General features: G+C 43.8%; 2 protein-coding genes across 2 annotated transcripts in view; one reads left to right on the forward strand and one right to left on the reverse strand.

The window, feature by feature from the left end:
* Positions 1-2994, forward strand: part of LOC143431732 (uncharacterized) — a 61759-nt gene extending 58765 nt beyond the window's left edge. Inside the window, exons 4-6 of the mRNA XM_076908676.1 lie at positions 1600-1841; positions 1901-2033; positions 2101-2994. Coding sequence (XP_076764791.1) covers positions 1600-1841; positions 1901-2033; positions 2101-2876 — 1151 coding nt within the window. The 3' untranslated portion in view covers positions 2877-2994. The remainder of the gene's footprint in view (positions 1-1599; positions 1842-1900; positions 2034-2100) is intronic.
* LOC143431826 (facilitated trehalose transporter Tret1-like) overlaps positions 1-17751 on the reverse strand; it is a 352198-nt gene that overhangs the window by 267545 nt on the left and 66902 nt on the right. The window lies entirely within an intron of this gene.

A 17751-nucleotide genomic window follows, 5' to 3' on the forward strand; every position in this document is an offset into this window, starting at 1 on the left:
ATTTAGTAAACATTTTTTTTATTAATAACAGAGGAGTTCAGGATTGAGAAATTCATTTTACAATATTTTTTAGTGCATTGTGTACACATAAAAAATTTTTTCAAAGAAAATTGAAGCTCATTAGAGATCTGTCGGATTTCTTTGGACGCGCAGAGACGAAGAACGCGTAATTGGGTCGCATCGAGTAACTAGAGCTAATTGATAAACAGCTTTTGGGGGCGCTGCGCGCTCGCAAATGAAATCGAGGCGGGGTTGGGGGCGGCTGATAAGCCGCGGCGCTAATTAAACCACTCTGAGCATAGAAATTCGATTCGTCGATACGTTCGCAGGTTTTGTTCCGCGTTGTCTCAGCAGAAATACGCGTTCGATTTTTGCTGCTTTCCTTTTCTAATAAAAAATTGCTCGAACGCTGCTTAAAAATTGCAACCACGTCTCGAAATGCAAATCTCATTGATTCTCGAAAAATTAGCTGCGTTTCGAAACGCGTGGCCAGAATCGAAACGAGCTACGTTAATTGAAATTCGACTGCGTTTTCAGTCTGCTCTATTTAACTAATCCAAGTGGCAATCAATTATTGAAATTCAACCTTGAAAAAAGAAATTACTGATCCCTTTGAAAATACGAAATTTTTAAAAAATTCTCACATTTTAATTTTTCAAAATTAACATTAATTTTCAAATAAATTAAATGCAAAATGTGTCTCAGTACAGAAATTTTCCAGCAGATTGCTTCGAGAATAACGTTGAAAGGGACCTTAAAAGATGGCTGAAAGAAGACGAGGTCTCAGAAAAAAGTCGACTCGCATCGAGGTCGACGTGAGTCGTTAAGAACGTAATAATGAAAGGGCTTAGTCCGCCATAACAGCTGGGATTGAATCGACCGTGGCGAAGACGACAGAGCGTCGCTTTTACGCGTATGCAAATTTTCGCGCGGCTCGCTTTGTCCACGTGGCGGATAAAAGAGGCGAACGGGGGCAGATGGGCCATCTCGTCGAAGGAAAAATAAGGCTAGCTTCAGAAAAGAAACGAGGTCGAGCTTGGCAGGATTTTTGAAAAATTTCGAACCCAAACGAGGTCTTCATAAATATACCCCAATCACTTTTCAAATATCCCAAGAACAGTTCATTTTCAGCCAAAAATAAAACTAACAGAGGGTATTTTATCAAAGAGTTCTTGGTGTGTCAGAAATGCACGACTGTATCGAAAAATATCCCACGAATATTAATTGAAAAAACGACTTCTCAGAACTTGTAACAGCTCCATACTCTTGGCATTACAGCAATAAGTCATCGCAATTACACAAAAGCAATAGAAATAGTCTGTTGTGGGACTTAAAAAGCTCTGAGCGATCGAATAATAATAAAATGGTGGCTTAAAACTCCGCAAGATGGCTCAGTAGAATCCCCTCCACCCCTTTATGGACTCCCAAGAAGCATTAACCTCGAAGAATCGCTTGGAGCAGGTCGATTTAATGTTCAGACACGAAAGAGGCAGCCCAAAGTTGGCCCCTGCCTCGATAAATCACTGCTTCCACTGGGTGGACCATAAATAACGGCGACATTAGGAAGCTCGCCAAGTAATAATTTCATTTGCGTTGCAGGGCTATCGTTAGGGGGTGGCCTGATAGTCTTAGCGTCTGCTTTGTCAGACGCATCGTTGGAACTGCCAGGAAAATACAGCCTGCCCTCCACATCGAGCATGCAAACTGACGACAACGGTCTGCCACAGTACCAGTACGGTTGGTGCCTTCAACTGTCAGGATTGGCACTGATCTTGGCAGAAGTGGCTGCAGTTTTGACCATGTCTGGCTACATGGCTCGTTTCTCAACCGTCGAGGAAATGGTACGACCAGTTCTTTGTTGTTTTAACGGCAAGAGACTAGAATATCTTCATTTTTGCAGGTGAGAGTGATGGTGCCAGGCGCAGAGAGGAAACTGAGAGAGCAGAGAGGGCTGAGTTCAGAGTACCTGGTCAGAGCCCACCAGAAGTCTCCTGGCCCTCCACAGGTTCGAGGATTTGGACAGCCCTCGAAAAGTAATGCCACTCGTCTCTTAAAACCGCGTCGAACGGGCCGATTATTCTAAATCGATCGATCTTTCAGCGTCCCAAAGAGCTCCTGAAGAGGGCACGTCTCTGTTGTGCAAATCAGCACCGGACATCTGCGCCTCGAACCCGCAGGCGATCAGCTACGTCGATAAAGCAGACCTCTCTCACGTTCTTCCAGCGTATCCAGACTCAAAAACGACTGATCCAAGGTACACCTTCGTCGACAAGTCAGAAGCCAGCGTTATCGACTCTCGACTGAGTGGATTCGCTGATAAGGAAGGATTGATCGACTCCAGGATCCTCTCTGACTCTCGACAGAACATGATCGCGTTTACTGAGAGCAAAGAGCACACAGTTGGACAAGAACCGCGTTACACAGAGTTCTCTCCAAGAACCACAGAGCAAAATGTCGTAGACTCGAGGCTAAGTGGGTTTACAGATAAGGAAGGTCTCCTCGACTCGAGACTGAGCGGGTTCGCAGAGAAAACAGAGTCCCTGCTGGACACTCCGTTCGGTTACGACACGAGGTACAACAGTTTGGCAGGGCAAACAGTGCCAATCACTTTGAAGAACCAAAACACGTCTGTCTCAGCGATTCAGTCGCAGTATATCTATCAGAACTTTGGCACGATACACTCAGGGATCCTCAGGGTGTCAGAGCCAGGCACCAGCTCGAGCTCGAACTCCAGTCAGAGGAGCATGACGTTGCAGAACCCGAAGAGGAAGTCTCAGATCGCTCAGAACACTTTCAGCACGCTCGAGTGCGAGAAGAGGAAACGAGGCAGTGGATTGGCTGGCAAGACAGGTTTCTACACAGGCAGCGCAGTATGACCGCCACCTCCTCCTCCGACGCCCAGGTAACTGCAAGAGGAGGAAACGCCGCTCTAATCCTGTCGAGCAGGATGCGAAGTCGACCAAGTGGCGTGCGACCTGAATCGTTGGAGGAGAGCACTTTAACTCGACGATGGTCGTCGAAAAAATTCCGTGTCGGTAACAGATATTGGCGGATCCCTGTCGTACCATCGTCGATAAAGCAGAGATCTCGCGATAAACTCGATGTTATCCATTAAAGATCGCGTAGATCTTGGTGAGATCGAGGTGGATCGTCCGTTTGGACCGGAAATAGCAGCTTTTCCTGTGACTATCGACTCATTAACGATAGAAACGAACTTGTACATACGATTATTGATAATTTAAGGTTAGAATTGAGACTTTTACGAGCGGTTTTTTAGCGTTTCGCAGCTACCCAAGCGAAGTCTCGCGTAGTCAGTAATAAGAACCGATGTATGTTAATCGATAAGAGATAAGGAGAGAGCAGGATTGGCGGTAGCGTTAATTAGGCGTAGCGTTAAGTGGCATAAGCAGACGTATCTTACAGGCCAGACTTTGCAGGAGTGTTTCACACCTGTCCACGATCTCCTCAGCTATTTTTAAGAGCTACTCGACCTTAATTCGCGCTGTCGATGGACAGAAAATGGCGGCGAATCGATCCTCCACCTGAAGTCCTTCCCACTTGCGTTCGATTTTCTCGTTATTGTAAATAGGAAACGTGGGTGTTCGTGACTCGAAACTGGATCGATGCGAGATTCATTTGAAAGAGTCGTCACGCTGCAACGCGTGCTCGATGGTCGCTCAAGCAGTCACGCGACAGTGTCATGTCTGACCATTTTCGGGTGCGAGAGAACGCGGTTTCGCGGATCGCAGGTCGAATCAACGGATCGCAGAGTACAAAGTGCAGTTTTCTTGCTTTATTTTCGTGCGAACTGCTCTCAGACGCCTCCGCGTTCTCCAATCTTGCGACATATCAAGCGTATGACATACGTGGGCGTTTTTTTGAAACCCAATTGACAGCAGAACCGCAAAGCTGCTGGGGTTCGAGCATGCGTCGAGCTCCTCGTTGTTGTGTGCGTAACATTTGCGACTCGCGTATATCGTCGTGTCGGTTCGTAGGTGAATGTAATTAAAAGATCGTTCTTTTTTCTAGAACCACAGTTGTCTCCTTCTCCATTGCTGTGAATAATAAAGTTGTACGAATTTTTGCCATCATCAGAGTATTCGTGACGAAGCTTGTCCCTCCAGTTTACAGTCATTTCTCCTTTCTGTCTTTGATATATGTCGAAAAGCTCGAGATTTTTAAGTGTTTACAGTGTCAGAAGATTTCTAAGCTTCTGCAGTGTCACAAGAGTGAGTTTTTCAAGCGCAAACTTTCTAAATGCAAGGTTTTTGAGCTTTTACAGTATAACAAGTTTAAGTTTTCTGAGCATGAGCTTTCTGAGCGTCTATAGAATCACAAAAGTGAGCTTTCTATGCACTTACAGTGTCAAAAGTGCAAGATTTCTAAGCTTAAACTTCCTGAGCACCTACAATATCACAAGCATGAGTTCTCTAAGCTTCTACAACGTCACAACCGCAAGTTTTCTAAGCTTTTACAGTACCACAAGCATAAATTTTTAATCTATTTTAATTCCAATCTTATTGCAAAAGCTCTCAAATATGCAATATCAGAATTCAAGTGAAATTGGGGGTCGATAAAATAGATTTTGGACCATTTACCCTTAATTTCGAGGGTAATTGCCCTTTCTCAGCTGGCATTGCTCGCGAACAAGTGCTTCGAGGGTGTCTAAGCGTCTAAAATATCATTTGTTCAAGCTTTCTGAGCATTTACAGTGTCAAAAGCGCAAGATTTCTAAGCATAAACTTTCTGAACGCCTACAACAACACTAATGCAAGCTTTCTACGCCTTTACAGTTGAAATTGGGAGTCGATAAAATAGTTTTTGGACCATTTACCCTTAATTTCGACGAGTTCTCGCCCTTCGAGGGTGGCTAAGCGTTCGCCAGATGGCGATTACGTGGCGAGAAGGTCGCGCGGAGGCCAACCCCGGCTTCTAATGTTTAATTAACGACGCATAATTGCCCGGCCAATTAGCCGGGGCCGTTTAATATTAATCTGCAATTTGAATTCATTTCGATGCGTTTAAAATTTATTGAATACATAATTAATGCCGCGTGTGGCAGCGAATGCAGAGCGCGATGCACGGATGCCGCCCCCAGGCACTTTGCGCTCGCGCGCGCGCGCGCGCAAATGATTTATTCCGACAGTCCTCCGAAAGTTCCCGCGCGCGAGAATAAAAAACGAAGGGAAAAGAAACGAAAAAAACCACGCAAGGGCCAAAAGTGCCAGGCGAAAAACGGCTAAATCGTTCCTGAGGGAGGCGAAGAGCGTCCAACGCTTCGAATCGCGCGGAAACTGGCGCGTGCACGCTTCGTGGAGCACTTAAATATGGCGGATGAGGCTTGGATCTTTTGTTTTTGGGGCATTTTAGATTGAAATGAAGGTTTTCTCGTGAAGAATTGAGAGATTTATGGTTGCGAGGTTGGATCAAGGGTTGTAGTTGTTAGTGGATTGGAAAAGGGGGTTTTTAGTTATTGGGGTGCAGGTTTTGGGGGTTGACGAGGTTCTTTAGAGTAATTACGAGGTTTTTAAGGAAATGCAGTGTGAGAAGAGCGAGTTTTCTGAGAATTAGCTTTCAGAGGGACTGTAGAATCGCAAGGAAGTACTTTTCTAGCGTCAACTTTGTAAGTACGAGCTTTGTAAGCTTGCAACGCTTCGAATCGCGCGGAAACTGGCGCGTATACGCTTCGTAGAGCACTTAAATATGGTGGACCAGGCTTGGATCTCTTGTTTTTGGGGTTTTTTAAATTGCAATGAAAGTTTTTTTGTGAGAAATTGAGAGATTTATGGTTGTGAGATTGGATTAAGGGTTGTTCTCCATTAAATGCCAAAAATAGTCAAAATCTTAAGACCATTTCTCTTTTTCTTGCACTCTATTTTATATATAATTGTTTTCTCAAATTATTGGAGGAAAATTGGCAAAATAAATAACTTATTTGCTCGTACAAATTGTCAACAGTCGCTGAAAGCAATTTTCCTCGAAGTTTACAAGCAGTTACTCAATCTAAGCTGACGCAGTTAGGAAATCAGAGATAATTAAATTTTTAACGATTCCGTTTGGAAATAGTGAACGTTTCCTGTTCGATAAATTATAATGCTTCCAGACAGAGCGCTATTAAACTGAAACTCGTAAAATTCGTTCCTCACTGTGGGACTTTATTGCCTTTTCAAATACCAGTCGACAGATAGCACCTTCTTCTTCCTTCGAAAGACGCTATTTTACTTCAACTTTGTTTTAAACAGAGACACGCGAGGAAATACAGAACGTAATACGAATTATTTATCACTGAAATGTCCATGAAAAATTTAAATAACTTCAATTGTTCGTGGTTTCGAATTTAAGTGGAGAATCTTTGACTATTGCTCGAGAATGTGCGAAAGAGAGTAGGATCTACTCGTTAGTAGTTCTGAGCATTGTTTCACATAACCTCTGAAAGCAAATTTTTTCTCAAATTGGAAGAAAAAGCCCAGAGAATTTCTAGTATTCACATTTTTTAATTTGAGTGAAGAATTTTTGATATGTGATGTAGAATCTGCGAAGAATGTACGATCTACTTGAGTCTAGTTCCAAGTGCTGTCTCACATAACCTCCAAAAACAAATCAGTCTCAAAATTGAAAGAAAAAACTCAAAGAATCCCAAATTTTCATATTCTTAAACTGAACTAGAGAGTTTCTGACAATTGCACAAGAATCTCCCAAGAAACCACGATCCACTCGACCAAAGTTCCACCATCCCCTCCCACACAACCATCAGAAATCTCAAATCTGACAGAAAATAAAAACGGGAACCGCTCCTGGCGCGTGGTATCTCTAATTTCCCCGACATTTGCCTAGCCAACGGGAGCACGCGAATCGATACTCACCCCTGGTCCCATACGAGGCGAGCACGGTGGTTGGGGGCGGTGGTTGGGGGCGACTAGATTGTCTCTGTCATTTATACCCGCGCCTTCCAACCCTTTTCCAGTAACCTGGCGGCCACGACACGCCAGCAGCCACCCCGACGCTCTGCGCAGCCCGTCTCGCTCTAATCCAATTAAAAACGGCGGGCGATCGCACACGAAACAGCGGCTCATCGACCGCTGGAATTTTAATTGATGTTACAGGTACGAGAGGGTGCCTGTTCCGTGGGGTACAGAGGACAGCTGGAGGGGGTGATTTTCGACGAGAGACCACGATTGTCCGTCAGAGAGTCTGCTATATCGTGGACAATCTTTTGCATTGAAAATAATTTTTAGAAATTTTTGGACAAAGGTGTTACCATTTTTCTTTAGTGCTGAGGGCTGAGAAGACTCCTCACTTGGTCTCTGAAATTAATTTAGACTGTTAAGACAAGAAAAAAGTTCAATCTTCTAATTATGTTTCCAACCCTTTACATTGAAAATAATTTTTAGAAATTTTTAGAGAAGGTTCCTGCCATTTTTTTCGAGTATAGAGGGTTGACCATCAATGAAAGCTTGCGTAGGGGGATGAAAGGCTCCGCAGTTGACGTTGCTAATAATTTGTAGCAATTTTGAGAGAAAAATTTCCTCTGTTGGCGTGAAAAAAGTTATTGCCATTTTTTTTAGTGCAGAGGGTTGAGCATTGATGAAAGCTCGCTTGGGGGATGGAAGACTCCTTAGATGGCCTCTGTAATAAATTTTAACTGTTTAGAACAAGAAAAACATTATTTTTCTAATCAAGTTCTCAACCCTTTGCATCGAAAATAATTTTTAGAGAAGGTTGTTGCCATTTTTTTCGAGTGCAGAGAGTTGTCCATCAATGAAAGCTTGCTTAGGGGTTGAAACACTCCTCAGTTGGCGTTGCAAATAATTTTTAACAATTTTAAAAGAAAGTTATTGCAATTTTTTCGAATGCAAAGGGTTGACTGCTCTCCAAATAAATTTTAACTATATAAAACAAGAAAAAGAACCAAATCTCTAATTAAGTTTCCATAAAAATGTATCCATTTTTCAATAACAATTTGAAACAAGCAATTGTCTAATAAAGACTCGTTCAATATCGGCTAGGATAATTGCTCAATTGGCTGGCACTGATAAATTTAATATGCAACAGGCTTAATTATTATTAATAATGGGGTAATTTCGGTTTGAATGTGGAGAAGGAAACTATTAGCTGAGACCAGGCTGGGCTTGATCCGCTCTATTAATTTCTAATTTCTAACGATCTGGTCCACGATCGAGATATCGCCGTTCGAAACGATCTTTCCACGTTCGAGCAGAATAATTCGTACAGTCAAGGCCAATATCAAGTGGACAGCATTTTTTCTCGCCAATACATCACGGCTAATTCGATACTTTTCTAAACTCAAACTGATAAAAACGCGCGGCACCTTTGTATAAATTTGCATGAGTAAATACAGCGGTTATTTAATCTGGTAAACGAGAAATGCGCGCTGGTATTTATCGACTGGATTAAAGGATTTAAATAATTCAACGATATCAGCAGCGAGAGCGGAATTTCTCAGTTTTTCTCGCTCGAGGAAATCACCGTCGAGGGGGTAATGAGTGCCACCACGATGGCTCTTAAATCCTCGACATTAACTAGTTTCTATGATAAATTGTCAATCAGAGTCTCGATAAAGTGTGAAATTGTATTTAATTTATTATTTAACTTTCAATATTTTAAATTACACTTTTCTAATTTTGTCAGAGAAGGGGTTGTTTGTGTCACTGATGTCACAATATACAATATAAGCTCTTTTAAGTCGAACAATACAAATTTTAATAAAATATGAAGGAATATTTGCTTTATCGAGCTTTCAATTTGCTTTTCAGCATTTCTCAAAGAGTAAGAGTGAAAATAAGGGGGTGGTTGAGCCATCTTCTTCTAACTTTCTCTGAGGAGGGGTTGCAAGTGTCACTGAGGTTGCAAAGTAACCTTTTTTCAAGTCGAACAAGCTAAATTTCAATTTTAGTAAAATACAAACCGACATTTACTTTATCGAGCTTTCAATTTCTCTCAGCCACTCTTCTGAGCAAGAATAAAAAAAAAGCGTGGTGGTTGATTGGAGGGCAGGTTGGTCGTGTTAATCAACGAGGAGACGAAATTATTTTCCACTAATTTACCCCAGCATTATCTCAGCGACGCTTATCGTGCTCGTTCTCGCAATCGCAAGGAATCCCCGAGGTAGGAAGCGGCAAGGATGCCTTAATCCTCGCGGTCATCTATCATCGCGGAGCGTACTGGTTAGCCGATTCTATCTCGCAGCTTTTTTTTCGCGCGCCCTCTAGTCACCCAGGCCCTTTTGTTGGCTTGTTTAATAACTCGTGATGAATGTACCTTCGCGCTCCCAGCCTGGTGTCCCGAGATATCCTCTTTTCTTTACGTCGCCTGGGACCCGTCAGAAATTAAAACGATAAATCCTGAGAGACGCAGACCCAAGGTTTGCGACGACCAGCTCTCTGGCTTCGAGTTATATTCCTGGATGGTAACGCGAGCTTTTATGTTTTGAAATGGGTTTAGATTGAGAGGTTTTCTTTTAATTAAGTAGAAGTGGGGGTTGAGGATGAGGGAAAGGGTAGTTTCTGGGATTTGAGGAGGATTTTGAGGCTTTTGATGGGGTGGAGTATGAAGGAGTGGGGGATTTTTGGAATTTGGGGTGGATTTTGGGGTTTTTGATGGAGTGGAGGATGAAGGAGTGGCGGATTTTTTAAAGTTTGGGTTTGAGGTGAGAGATTTGTAATGAAAGGGAATTTTGAGAGCGGGATTTTGAAGCGAGAGCTTTCTAATCGCAAGATTTTGAGGCGAGGGCTTTTTAGGAGCGAGACTTCGAAGCTAGAGCTTTCTAAGCACGAAGTTTCGAAGCCAGAGCTTTCTAAACGCGAGATTTCGTGGCGAGAGACTTCTAAGCGCAAGATTTCAAAGTGTGAGCTTTGGAATCGTAAGCTTTGGGATCGCTAGCTCTGGAATCACGAACTTTGGGAGCTCTAACTTTGGAATTGCGAGCTTTGAGAGCTGTAACTTTAGAATTGCGAACTTTGAGAGCTCTAAAACTTTAGAATCGCGAGCTTTGAGAGCTCTAATTTTAGAATTGCGAGCTTTGAGAGCACTAGCTTTGGAATTGCAAGCCTTAAAATCGCCACTTTTGCAATCACAAGCCTTAAAATGATCATCTTCGCAATCACAATTTTGCAACCACAACCTTCACAATCCCAATCTCTAAAATCCATCCCTCTCAAAACACAAACACAAGCACAAACACTGTTCCACCACAACCACAACCCTTAAAACTTCGTTTATCCACCAATCCAACCCCAAAAGCGCCTCGCAGAATAGAAAACCAGAAATCCTCCGATCCCCTTAACGATCCAATTCGTAACCATTCCAACGAACCAACCAATTAAATCCTCCTCGCGATTCTCTCCTCTCCTCCTCTTTCATCGACGAAAAAGACCAACAACCTTTCACGAGCTCTCGCGCGAGCTCGTTGTCCAAACATCCCCCACAAGAGGAGCAGAGAAAATTGCGTATCTTGGCGAACGAAGAAAAAAGAAGGTTCTGAAGGAAGATGGAGAGAGAAGAGGAGAAAAAAGGGGTGGAGGAGGGGGAGGAGGCGGTATCGGAAGGCGCACTGGCCGCGGGCAGAATGGACCGTGGTCCGCGTTAGCCAGGAGCCGCTGCCAAATGAAATTATCCCTCGAAAGCACCGACGATCTCGGGGTTAATTCCGCGACGGAGTTCGTTACTGGCCAACATTGGTATCACCGTTGCCCCTGGGCTGGCTATAATTTAATACCACCCGCTAATACGTCCCTGCTTGCTTCTGACCCCTCACCCTTTCCTAGATAAGAGTTCGCCCTCTGGTGAACGAGGGTGAGGAGGGTGCGGTTGTTGCTGTTGCTGGGATTTTTGCCAAAAGATGATTTTTTATTGGTTGAGTAGGGATACGAGGGTGTAAGGGGGTTTGCAAAGGAGTGATTGTGGTGGTGATTGTGAATTGGGGTGGTTTGGGGTTTGGTTAGGGTGTTGGGGGGCTGTGGTGTTGGTTGTGCGTGGGTTTTGAGGTGTGCAAGGTTTCTAAGTGATAATTTTGCATAGTATTTTTGCCAAAAGATGATTTTTTATCGTTTGAATAGGGATATAAGGGTGTAACAGGGTTTGTAAAGGAGTGATTGTGGTGGTGATTGGGAATTGGGGTGGTTTGGGGTTTGGGTGGGGGGTTGGGCACTGTGGTGTTGGTTGTGCCTGGTTTTTAAGGGAGAAATTTAGGTGTGCAAGGCTCCTAAGTGACAATTTTGGAGGCACAGGGTTTCTAAGCAATTCTTAGAAATCTCTCAGCTCGAAATTTTGCGCTTAGAAATCTCACGCTTAGAAATTTCTCGCCTCGAAATCTCACTTTTAGAAATCTTCGCCCCAAAATCTGGCTCTCAAAAATCTCTCATTACAAATCTCTCACCTCACACACACAAAATAAACAACGAATAAATATAAATCGATCGTCCAAACGCCTTTTAAAATCGCCACGACAAGTGTCATGGCAGCTCGATGATGGAACAGCTGATCCCGTAACGCGGTTGCAATTACTTCGAACTAATCGTGGACGCACGCGAGTTGAGGCTATCTTTATCAGCGTGTATTAAAAGAGCCCACGTGGGTTTTATTTCCAACGAGGAGCCTCTCCAAGGGTAATTTCATTTGGCCCAATCTCGAACGAACGAGCAGCACCGCCCACAGCCGCGGGCAGTTTCTATCTATGAAGCATTTTTGCGATCTTCTCTCGTTTTGTTTTCACTACTGGGCTGTGTACGTGGCTCTTATCGTTGGATCGTTTACCAAGCCACCCTCTTGCGACGATTCACGGTCATTAAAGAGCCGCGTTTCGTGGTAACGCGTTGCGTTCAGAGCACGGCTGGCTGCAGATGTTCTTTATTCTTCTCTAAATCGCTTCGCCGTTCGCGCAATAATTTTATTGTAAGTGGTTTTCATGGTTATCCGTGGGCTTTGGTTGGCAATTGGGTTAAGGTTGCGTTGAGAAAGTTTGCGTTGTGGAAATCTTACGCTTGGAAATTTCTTGCTTTGAAATCTCACGCAAGATTGAGCTTCGAAAGTTTGGGATTTGAAAGAGGTTGAGTTGAGAAAAGATGCTGTGGAAATGTTTGCGTTGTGAAAGATTATGATTGGAAGAATTGAGCTTCGAAAGTTTACGATTGGAACTTTGAGAGTTGTAATTTTGAAATTGCGAGCTTTGAGGACTCTAACTTTCGAATCGCGAACTTTGAGAGCTCCAGAACTTTAGAATTGCATGCTTTGAGAGCTCTAACTTTGGAATTGCGAGCTTTGAGAGCACTAGCTTTGGAATTGCAAGCTTTAGAATCGCTAGCTTTGCAATCACAAGCTTTTTAATCGCAAAATTTGCAATTACAAGCTTTAGAATCGCTAGCTTTGCAATCACAAGTTTTAAACTCCCACTCTCACGATCTGAGCTTTGGAATCGCGAGTTTTGGGCTCGCCAGCATCAGAATCACTCACTTTGGTATCAGTTCGCAAACACCCCGCAAAGAAATCAAAAGAGCCCAAGATTAATTCCCCACGTCGCGTAACATTGAAACCCACCGTGTACAGATAAATCACGATCAATGATCGCGGAATTAATTAGCCGGCAGTGGCGCTAGCTGCGTGTTCTCGACACGCAACAAAGTGCACAGCAAACGTGCTCCACGTCGAAAAAGTGGCTCGAAAAAGAGGCGAAGCTGCTAAGAAAAAAGAGAATTCGACTGAATCAGAAACCGATACTGGCTCTAATGAAGTGGCCATTAAATTAATAGCACGCGATTTAATTCAACGGTATTTTTCTCCGCTGAAAGTGGTTTCCACGGAGGTCGAGGCGATTTATATTCAACGTGGCGGCTGCTCGTTCGTCTCTGGCCAAGTTTCACGACTTTTTTCTCAGCCAAAGCAGCTCGAGGCGCGAGGAGGGCGGGGGAAATCGCCTGTTCCGGTGATACGTTTCCCGACAGAGCTGGCGTTGAAACAATGAACCGACCAACCAACGCGGTCCCTGCAAATCTCCAGGCTTAGCGCGCCCATTGTCGTCCCCTGGCAGAGGCGCTGAGCACCCAACCACCCCCAAAGGGTGCTCCGCGGATTTAGACGGCTCCTGTCGCCATAGCAACTGCACCCACCGCCAATCTCTCCGACTTGTTCTACGTACGACCAGGACACGCGATCCTGAATCGAGCCACCGCGATTACTTTGATCTATCGCTGGCTGACTTCAGTTCTTCCTGCGCTCTGCCTTTGTTTCAGGGGTTTACGCTTGCACGCGTGGCTATGGACGTTTAAGTTTGATGGTTTTATGATTTTTACGTCGAGCTTTTGTGAGCTAAAGGGTTATTGGTATTTTTTTGGGAGAAGAATGCTTGATGGAGGGTTTTAATGAGGCTATTCTTGGTTTTGGGTGCTTTGGTTTTGGCGATTACTGGGGATCTGGGCGAGGTGTGATTCTGAGATTTTGCAGAGTTATTCTACGTGAGAAACTAAGTTGAAAATGTAGAGTAAATATTTTTTACTGGAGGTTTCGTTTTCGAGATAATCGACTGTGAATTTTTCATGGGTATGAGTCATTATAATAGATCTCACTGTAATTAATTGCATAGATCTCACGAGTTTTAATGCATGAAAGGCTTCAATAAGCTTCTCTTTCAATTCTTCACAACTTGTCATTTCTTTAGAATACACAATTAATTTAATATAACTGCTTAAGTAAAAGTAAAGTGGACTTAAGTTTTGAAAAACCAAAAAACGATGAATCCAACTTTGATAATGTGGGTTTAAAAAATCTCTCACTGCTAGAAAAACGTTTTCGTGATGTTGAAAGTGTTTAACAACATCATTTCAATTGAAACAATGATCTACAATAAAATTCACTATGTCCAGACAAGATCAAGTGCACCCAAACCCAACCAAAATTGAAAATCGATTTTCTCAAAAACAAAGCTTCAAATGAAAATTTGTTATTCCATATTTTCGATTCATTTTATCATGTAGAATTACTCTCCTTTTGGTCGTATTTTAATTGTCACTTCCGTAAGAAATAAGAAGGAGAAAAGACATCGACACCTGAAAACAGAAAGAGGAGGGGCAGACAAGATTTAGAGGGTTAAAATAGGGTCGACAGACATCGAAAAAGAGCAACTCTTTGCCCAGCAAATGGAGACGTTCCAAAGCAATTCTTATCCTCATCCGTCGGACTTCCTCCCCGCAAAGGGAAAAAGTGGACCTTATTTTTTCGCCACCCTCTGTCCAGCCTTTGACCCTCGCTCTCCATCCTAGTCGAGTTGATCTTCCTCACTTCTTCGATCCCTTTGGGGTGAATTCTCGATTTGACCGCGTTTTTTCGAGCCCAAAGGGACAGCCAATCGAATTACCAAGAAAATAAAACTGCTCCAGCATGCATCTCGCAAATATGGACACCTGCACCACAAAACTGACGCCATTGCAATGGCCACTGACGCCATTTTTCATTGACGACTAAGAAAAGTTGAAAAATGTCACTCGACTGCAAACAGAGCTGTTAATTGTTCGTAAAATAAGGCGAATCAGTGGTTTGGCCGTTTTTTGGCGGTTCTTTTTGAGGCAGAGACGATATTTATGACGTCGATACACACAATGGCGGCTCGATCTCGTCCGTCGCGCGATGGAATTCGAGTCGTGGAAAGCAACGTTCGGCTGTAATAGCTAGATTTATGGGGGGATAAACGCAGCGCTGTAAATGGAATTGCGGTACTTGAACGTTGCGGATCGGCCAGATAAATGGCACTTTGCGTACCAGCTGCCTTCGAAGCGCCTCCACGCGGTTTCTACCCGGTCATCTCGCGTCTCCCGCGAACAACAGCTTTTATTTTCGTATTTCTCGCTGTTTAAGTGCGAGTTGCTGAGCGAAAAAGTCGTTTTTAGTGCCAGAAAATGGAAAAATGGAATTTTTTTGTAATAAGAGTCCTTTTTTTGGAAATTCTGTGCCTTGAAGAGTTGAATTGCTCTGCTTTCCAGCACTCGAGAGTGCAAAGCTTTACTTGAAAGCTCCATCTTAGCTCAATTTTGCTAAAATAGAATTTCTCAGCAATATGAATCTGTCTTTGAAAATTTTGGCTCCATTCTGAAGCCCTCCAACGCAAAAAAAAATATTTTTCGATATTCACACGCGTGGCATCTCAATTATTTATCATAGGCTCAAATAAAAAGGAATTCTAAACAATAATCCCCCATTCGAGGCCTTCCAAAGGACCCAACGCGGCATTACTTAGTGTCAACTAATTGCTGCCCGCTTCAGTGAATTCCCAGCTGTCATGGCGGATATTTATGCTTAGCCTTCGCTGAAATACAACTCCGCGATAATTAATGGACTGACGATAGGAGTATAAATATCCAGAAACTGGTCGCGGTTCAATACTCGTGCTCTATGCAGCCTTTCTGCCTAATCGCTCAAAATGATTAACAACTTTGCCTCTAAATTTTCTCCATCAACGAAATTTTGCAAGCACAACGCAAGAGTAAAGAAGCGTCCGCCATCTTTATCTCGACAATAATTCCTTAGGATCGTGCTCGTAAATACGACGATTATCGCTCGCGCTTATTAAATCCAGCGGTGGACGCCATGGAAACCCCTCTTCCTCCTCTGCCACTAAAAAAAACTCTCTTTCGCGTGTTTCTCTCGCTCTTGCGAGCATCCTCCAATCCGTGGGCAGCACTTGCGATCCTTTTCCAGTGCTTGGCATCCTTTACGATCAGCCGATGCTAATTTAACGGGTCTGTATCGCTGCAGCCTCGTCTCTCGCCCCACCACAGAGGCTGATGATGACGAGATGATCACTTAATTTGGCGAACAGCTGCAGCCACCTCCTTCTCCTTTGTCCTGTGGCCCAGCCTCCTCTGAATCTCGTCCATTTCGTCCTTCGTCTGCTCCTCGAGAGCTGCTCTCAGCCAACGACACTGCGAAAAGATGTCCAACACTGCTCGCGACTGCAAAGATCGATCGACTTTGGTCCATTCGGTTGATTAGATGGTCGAGTCTCAGCTCGTTAACGCGTTCGACGGTTCCATCTGGCGGTGGATGCCTCGCAACAGAGATTTGGGATTCCAAAGATCCACTGGGATGGAATTAAGTGCTCGTTCAGGCGGCTCTGGCGAGGTTTTCAGGGGTTCCAGGCTGGATTTCGACCACTGGCGGCGAAATTTAGAGCTAATACGAGGTGGATACCTGGTTTTTAATCCCAGAATGATTATTTATGGCCGTAAGAGGACAGCGCGCTGCCTAACCGTCGCTTAAAGAAGGCGCTGCGCCCGCTCGCAGACGCTTCGAGAATCCGTTATTAAATTATTATACGAGCAGCAGATTTATGAGCTTCCTCCTCGCGTCACTGCGGGATCGACGACCCTCGATGCTTATTTTTTCTCGAACGGTTCATTAGAGTTGACCACAGCTGGGACCAAAATTCGAACGAGTTACTTGCGCGCCATTTTGGACTTAAAAAGCGATAATTCACTGTAAAACTTCGAGAAAAGAGGAAATTGTGCCTCGACTGCTTTGAATTGAAGAAATCATGGTTTTCTTTTGAGATTAAATTGAAATGCGTTGAGAGAAGCGTCGATCGTCTTCCGACGGAAGACGCCAGGCGTCGTCCAAGCGCACAGGTCGACATCTGGCGTCGCGTTTCAAAGAAACGAGAACGTTTAACGGAATTATCGTCGGATAGAGAAGTGGCGAAAACGATACAGAACTGGGACCGCTATTTATGATGGAATTATGGAAATTTGGCTGGCGTGAAATACGAGTCGCGTTTGGTGGAGTCCAGTGGCGGGTTTGAACGAACCGTTCCTTTCACTGGGATTATTTTTAAACGTTTGTAATTAGTATTTTATGATGTCTGTGCTAGTTTCTGGTGAAATTTTGGGGAATAGTTGGACTGTTTCTGATGGTTCTTCGAATTTTTTGGTTAAAAGAAGAAGTGGTAGTTTGGTACTGTTTGTAGAGTAATTGCAAATAAATGTAATGTTGTGGAATAGTTGGAGCGTTGATGGTTCTTCGAATCCTTTGATTAAAAGACGAAAATTAAGAAAGAAGAAGCAGTAGTTTAGTTAATACACTCTTTTCTATCAAAAGCAGAACAGTAACTGCAACAGTTTCCATGAAAATAAGAAAAAGAAGAACCCACAAACCAAGTTCAAGTCCTCAAACAATTCACCACATCCTCTCAAGCACCCAAACTCACCCAAAACCCAAAGAAGAAGCACTAGTTTAGTTAATACCCTCTTTTCTATCAAAAGCAGAACAATACCTGCAACAGTTTTCACAAAAATAAGAAAAAACGAATCCCCAAACCAAGTCTAAGTCCTCAAACAGCCCACCACATCCTCTCAAGCACCCAAACTCACCCATTTCCACCTGTAATTCCCCAAGAACCGCTAAATTCCAGATCATCTACATCCCAGGTGGCCAAACGCACCACCAAAATCCACCCAAAACGCAGCACCGCGACGGTGGTTCCCTCTGATCGCAAGAATCCTCTGCTACGCGTCTCATAAATATCTCTGATGCTGTCGCCGTGGCGATGCGCTATTTTCGTGGTCCAACCTCCTCTGCCTCTCGTGGGCGTAATTCAAAAAATTCAAATTACGTATTCTATTAGGTGCGAGCGGCGTCCGAGCGTCGAGAAAACAACCGCGAGGAGGAGGAATTGGAAGAAAAAGAGGAGCGCGAGGAGGACTCGGATGTTCGATCGCCTCGACGAGGAGGGAACGAGCCGGTCTTTCGTTA

Source organism: Xylocopa sonorina, unplaced genomic scaffold, assembly GCF_050948175.1.
Source record: "Xylocopa sonorina isolate GNS202 unplaced genomic scaffold, iyXylSono1_principal scaffold0014, whole genome shotgun sequence".
In the NCBI taxonomy this organism is placed as follows: domain Eukaryota; kingdom Metazoa; phylum Arthropoda; class Insecta; order Hymenoptera; family Apidae; genus Xylocopa; species Xylocopa sonorina.